The sequence below is a fragment of the Hydra vulgaris genome, chromosome 01 (genome assembly GCF_038396675.1).
Source record: "Hydra vulgaris chromosome 01, alternate assembly HydraT2T_AEP".
Lineage (NCBI taxonomy): Eukaryota > Metazoa > Cnidaria > Hydrozoa > Anthoathecata > Hydridae > Hydra > Hydra vulgaris.
The window spans coordinates 49725215-49732172 of NC_088920.1; the positions used below are offsets into that span (position 1 = coordinate 49725215).

General features: G+C 27.6%; 1 protein-coding gene across 1 annotated transcript; it reads left to right on the plus strand.

The window, feature by feature from the left end:
- Positions 1-528: 528 nt before the first annotated feature.
- LOC100200753 (zinc finger protein 26) lies at positions 529-5553 on the plus strand. The gene is made up of 6 exons (XM_065788468.1): positions 529-810; positions 1068-1557; positions 1823-2028; positions 2355-2531; positions 2747-2914; positions 5192-5553. Exons 1-6 carry the CDS (start codon positions 732-734, stop codon positions 5344-5346), a joined length of 1275 nt encoding a protein of 424 aa, XP_065644540.1. The 5' UTR covers positions 529-731; the 3' UTR covers positions 5347-5553.
- The last annotated feature ends 1405 nt before the right edge of the window (positions 5554-6958 follow it).

Consider the following 6958-nt stretch of genomic DNA (forward strand, 5'->3'; position numbering starts at 1 on the left):
GCTCATTAAAAGCTCTTGTATTCTTGACAATAAATTAGGATGTATCGATTATTAAGTTATAAATAAAATTAATTTCAAGGTTCAGATGACTTAAATACTACATCAAAATGAAAAAGAAATTTTTTTAAAAATTAATAAAACCCAAAAATTTATAGTTTTTGCATGCTATCTCTTTTTTTAACATTTTGTTTTCATGTGTGCTATAAGGTTTTCTCAAATCTTTCTAATATCTTTTATTGATAGAAAAACTGCTTTCAAAAAGATCGAATTCGGAAAATGATCTTAGCTATAGAGTCATTTGCTTTAAAGTTGGAATTTTATCTAAAACAACAAACAACTGTATTTATAATCAAAGTTTGCCAATCAAAAACCTAACCCTAATTTCGAACCAATCAAACTTGTTTGGTTTAAAAAAACAAAATCTTTCGGTTAAAATATCATTGAGATAAACCAATCATATGCGACCGTTTTAATAGAATTTGAATGTTGCAAGAAACTTGATTTTGCAAAACACCTCATCGATCTTTTAAATCTTACCGAGCTTTGTGCACTGGAGCCAGCAGTTTGTGTATTATTAAAACAGGTTCATTTGCTTTGTGCTCGAACGAAATCAGTAGCGCGTGCAGAAACATTATAGCTGGGTGCAGGGGAAATATTTGTTGCAGCTCTTCTTTTATTGGATTTTTTTATTAAAGATTTTAAAACGTTTTTGATTTTTTCTCAGTTTTTAAATGATGCCAAGATCTTTTTTGGTTAGAAACTATTTTCGAAAAAATGACGAGGAAGAAGAGTTAAAACTACCTGAATCTCGTGAGTTAATTTTTAATGTTGTTTATTTAATTAAAGAGTGTTTTACAGTTTGTACATTTCTAACACGTGCACCGTATTTATGGTACTTTATAACATAAATCAGTTCAATAAATGTTAATTCGCCATAGTTTTAGATTATATTTAATTAGACCCTGCTTACGTTGCACAACTTAGCTCAGTTTTAGCATAGCTTGGATGATTTATAATTAAAAACAAACTACACATATAAGATAGTTTTATAGTATTTATTTTTACAGACAAAGAAACACAATCTTGTTTGAATCATCCTACTGAGTACCTAGAGTATGCCAGAAGTCTGTTAGCTCTAAGTCGATCTATACCGTGGCAATGGAATTATGAGCTTGAAAAATCATACTGGTTTGATACAAGCGAGCAAAATAAACAACTTAATCATTCAAAAAACGAGAAAATTAAAAACGAAAGTCCATCTTATAAATACGGTGATACCTTTCAAGAACTTTCAAAATTTGAAACCGATGATATTGAGAAAGCTGCCACATCAATAGTAAATGTTTTTAAAAAAATTGCAACTGAAAAAGTTGCTTCATCGATAAAATTGTCACCGTCGTGCATCATTGAAGATAAACCAGCAAATAAAACTTACCTTGAAATGGTGCATGAAGCAACACCGCAAGATGAACTAACAAATACAGAAGAAAACGAAGAAGAAATTAAAGATGAAATAGCATGCAATAATATAGAAAAGAAGCTTACCCAAATGTTAAGGTTAATACCTACTTCTTGAAAATTTATTTCATGTCTTTAAGTTATAGTATTGCAAACACCGTAAAAAGCGCTTTATTTTGTTGATGATGAAAATGAAAAACTTTATTAAGCAATTTGAAATTTTCCGTTAGCAAAATTATTTCTTTGTTTTTGTTAGTTTTTTTTTATGGTGCTATGTCTTTTACCTATAAAAGGAATGTAGGAAAACAAAATATGTAAAAACATTCAAAATAAAATTAAAATCCCTACCCATACTTTTTTTCAGTGAAGGAAACGAGGTAGTAACAAAGAATATTCGACAGTTTTTGGAAAATAACCAGATACTGCTGGATGAGGTTGCTGTGGAAACAGACCTAGATAAAAACGAAATTAAAGCATTCATTGAGTTTCACGGAGAGTTGGAGTCAGCGAGTAAAAAAGAGTTCTACCGGTGGTACTTAACAAAAATATTCAAGCCACCAAACGGAAATGGTAATTGTTTTTACTCTGATTTAATTTGTATTTGATATAAATTGTAATAAATATATTTATGATAATAATAATGGATATTATTAGTTTATTTTGAAGGTTTCAAAAACCTTAGCAAGTGCACCAACCACATCACGTTTTTATAAGACACTAACAAAACTTGAAAATGCCGCGCAATTAGTACCGATAATTTAATCCAAAGATTCTTTAAACTATATACCTACTAATAATATACGTATAGTGATTTCTTTTCTACTTTTGCAAAATTTTTTATAAGATGTTAGCGTATTATTCGGAGAAATCCATAAAAGTTGTTTTTCAAATTTTAGCTGACGAAAGTTACACATGTTACAAGTGCGGTAAAATATTTACATATAAAAGCTATTTAGAACGACACATAAAGTATGTATGTCCAGACAGTACTGGTCGAACATGGAAATGTGGATATTGTGGAAAAGCGTTTCAGTATCCTTGCTATTTAAGAAGACACATAAGAAGTCATACAGGTGCGTGAAACATACTGTAATGCTTTTTTATTCGTCAGGTATTATACTTTTAACATAACCGATATATATATATATATGTATATATATATATATATATATATATATATATATATATATATATATATATATATATATATATATATATATATATATATATATATATATATATATATATATAAACAGACACCAAGTTGTACAGTTGTTATTTTGTTTAGGAGAGTCACCATATAAATGCGACAAATGTGACCGAGCTTTTGTGCGATCAACAGACCTTCAAAGACACATACGTAACCACACCGGAGAAAAACCATACCGCTGTACACAATGCTCCCGTGCATTTGCACGATCGACAGATCTCAAAAGACATATGAGAACACACACAGGTATTGTAAGTTTATTCTAATTTTAGACAACATCGACACAAAAATTTTTGGCGATAAGAAAGCCTATTTTATTTTCTTATATGTTTTTTTACTCTTATAGCGAAATTTTAAATGCAACTTTTTTTTTTATTTAAAAAAGAGAACAATACAATATTATAGAACTTTAGAGAAAATACATTTCTATACCAGTTAACACGTGACATGTTAAGACGTGTTTTAGACGTTTATGTACGCATTTAATGTACGTATAAACGTCTTAAATGCGTTTTCTAAACATCTTATGTCCTTTGGGATTGTACCGTGTTAAATTTGCTCTGCTAGAACAACATCCCAATAAATACAATTGTTTAACTCCTTTAAAAAAAAAATTTAATACGCATTAATACGCATTAGAAGTCTTAAATTCGTCTCACATTTAGCCAGGCTTGTAATATAGTAGCCAGGTTGCTCGACAAAAATTTCTAAGTATTGGTGTATGCATTGTAAGAAAAAAAAAAAATAATAAAAAACTCCAAGGTGTTAGTGTATGCAACAGTAAGAATGAAATTAATGAAACAATATATACAATTGTATTCAGTACTAAAAAATCATTAGAATGATTTTTTAGTACTGAATTCAACCGTAAAACAAAAATTATTTATCAAACAGCTAAATGATAAAAAGTTTTTGGCTAAGTTTTGCGTACTATGAATCTAGAAAGTTGGAGAGTCACCTATAATTTCCAAATACAGTACTATTATTTCCAAACACACTTCTCATTTTTTGCTAAATAAGTTTACTAATTTATTTACAAAGAAATGCCAGAAAATACTGTTTTACCATGAGCAAACTTTTCCAAATGCCGCTAACCAAACCAATTTTTAAACAAACTTCTCTCACAGAAAAAAATGATATCTATTAGTTTACGGAAAATATGTTACGGTCAAACCACAGTGTACAAAACCACATGGTAGGATTTATATTTTTACACGTATGTTTAGAGAGCGGTATTAAACACGCAACATCATACTTCAAATTCTGAAATAATTTTTAGGGTAATTCTTAAAAAAATAAAATAAAATTTCCGTTTTTTCTGGAAAAATATTTCCTGTACCATAAAAGGATGTATAAAAAATATCTGATAAATTTTAAGATTCTTTTAAAAGCACATCTCCTCTTTTTCCGTGTAACTACTGAAAAGGAACTAACTTTTTGCTCCAGACGTCCTTTTTTTTTGCTTATTAGTAACATTTTTTTTTTGGTAACCAAAAAAAAAAGGTTCTAAAAAGCTGTAAGCATCTGCTGAAAGTTTAAGAAAGGTCTTCAAAGTTCTTATAAGTTACATAAAGTCTCAAAAAATGCTCCTAAGTGCTACGAAATGCTACTGAGTAAGAGTAATAAAACGCTACTAGGTAATAACAAGGTCATGTTAGATAAATAACTATTCCAGTCAATTTTTTTTTTGATACACTTTTTTGATTCAGTTTATCATTTATTATACTACGATACTAGTTTTAATATATTCTAAGCAAGAAACAGTAATTAAAATTGTCTGTTGTTGTCATGTCATGTGGTCTGTTGTTGGGTACTTTTTTCTTAACCTTTTAATTACAATAATTATTTTTAGATGATAGAGTTTTTAGATTCTAAAATAATAATCTCGAACACCAAAGAGATCCCCCGCCTTTTTTTTTTCATGTATGCATAAAGTGTTATAAATTTAAGTATTTTACATATCATAAACCCAACCTAAGAATGTCAAAAAAAATCCATGTCAACAATTTACAAACTTAACGTGAGGAATACTTGGTTTCACGCTATTAGCATTATTAAAACACTGCAAACATTTAACAGGTCCCGAACATAAAAAAAAAGTTTTTCAAAATTATGTCTTGTTGAGTATCAAATAAAGCCAAGTTTTATAAATATTTTAAAAATAATTATCATTTTCCAAAAAAAAAGTTATCATTTTAGAAGTTACTGCATATAAATATAGAGCAATAATAAATTTAGTAAAAACACTTTTTACGACTTTTTTCTCCATCAGTAGGTTCATCAGGAAGCTGTATATATATATATATATATATATATATATATATATATATATATATATATATATATATATATATATATATATATATATATATATATATATATATATATATATATATATATATATATATATATATATATATATATATATATATATATATATATATATATATATATATATATGTATATATATATAAATTTTTAATCGTATCAAAAAAATCTTTTAAATTTTTATATAAATTTTAGGTGAGAAGCCATATAAGTGTTGGCAGTGTCGAAAGTCTTTTTCTCAAAGTGGAAGTCTACAAACTCATCTGCAAACGCATAGTAAAGAAACAAACGGGAAAAAAATCAAAAAGTTAAACAAACTGCCACACCTTCCGCGAAGACCTCCAGCATAACACAAAGTTGAATAATATTAATATGTTTAAACATACGAATATTATTCACCTTTTTCAATACTAAAAATAATCTATAGTTAGCCATTGTATAAATGAGAGAGAGAGACTTGTACAGAAAGTGAGAAATTATTTGATTAAGTTTTGTAAAACACCTTTTATTACCGAAAATATTTTTTAAAAAAAATTATTATGTTCTTATTCAATAAAGATCCATGCGTTTGTTTTTTCTTTTCCAAAACTCTGTAAAACTAGATTGACTTGAAAACTATGTACAACTTGGTCGACTTAACGCGTATAAAAATATTTTTTTTATACGCGTCCATGGTGTTTTTAAAACATTTTGAAATATTTTCATACTTGCAGACGTTTTATGTCTGCTGAATTCTATGAGTTTGGAACTTTTAAAAAATTTAGGTGAAATAGTATTTATTAGCAGTTTTATTTCTTTAAATGAAATTTATGAGCAATACTAAAAAAAATTTTTTTGAAAATTTTATTAATTTGACGACTGATTGATGGTCTTGTAAACTACAAAATGATTGAGAATTTTACCTGCTCCATCATTATAGCAAAACATTCCTTCTATTTTGTATGTTGATAGAGAATTTATATATATATTATTTTCAATATCAATCTTTAATTTTTTAATCTTCATTTTTTTTTTTAGCTATTATTTTTATTATTTTTATGTACCAATTTTAAACCTGATTTCTCGTTTTCAGGGACTTTAAAACAAGTATTTTATAGTAAAGTTTTTCTGCACAGGTTTGTATAGTAAAGTTTTTCTGTACAGGTCTGTATACTAAAGATTTTCTGCACAGATCTGTATAGTAAAGATTTTCTGTACAGATTTGAGTAGTAAAGATTTTTTGTACAACCCTGTATAATAAAGTTTTTCTGTACAGCTTTGCATAGTAAAGTTTTTCAGTTTAGGTCTGTAAAATTTCTTTCTACTCAAGCATGAAGAGTTTCAAACTTACATTTAAAATAAAACTTCCTCATCCAATTCTCAGCTTTAAGATAGTAGAATCTATGAACCTGTTGTAATGTCTTGAAGATATAACAGAAATTGCTAAGGCTGATGCAGTAAACAACTTTTTATATCGTTATCAGATAAATCTGTAGTACTTAAAGTAAAGTGGTTTTTGATTGGTTGATGAGTTTTTGTTTTACCTGTGCAAGCTTTTGCCAAAAGTAGATTTTTATTTATTGGTTCAAGATAATTGAGCTTGCTTTAGCTTTTATTAAACACTTTTTTTCTGCTGAATTTGTACCAGGCATTGAGAAAAAAGAGTTTCTTTGAATATTTGTTGAGCTGCAGAAGATGATGTTACAAAGCTTTACAAACATACTTTTTGCAGTCAGCATTACTATTTATTCTGATTAGCATAAGTCTTTAACTCTATTTACTAACCCAAAATGTCCCACTAAGATAAACATTTTTGGGGCCACAACTATTGCAGCAAATTTCTATTAAATACACAGTGTAATTTTTTCTTTCATCCAGTTTTCCTATTTGAAAGCAGCAGGTGGTACAAGTTTCAAACGGTATTTCGTCATCTTAAAAATTAAATTAAAAAAAAAAAATAGTTACACTATTAAACTTTGATCA

Coding starts and splice junctions, on each gene's coding strand:
- LOC100200753 (XM_065788468.1), top strand. CDS start 732: ATGATGCCAAGATCTTTTTTGGTTAGAAACTATTTTCGAAAAAATGAC. Junction 811..1,067: donor GTTAAAACTACCTGAATCTC/GTGAGTTAATTT, acceptor TTATTTTTACAG/ACAAAGAAACACAATCTTGT. Junction 1,558..1,822: donor AAGCTTACCCAAATGTTAAG/GTTAATACCTAC, acceptor ACTTTTTTTCAG/TGAAGGAAACGAGGTAGTAA.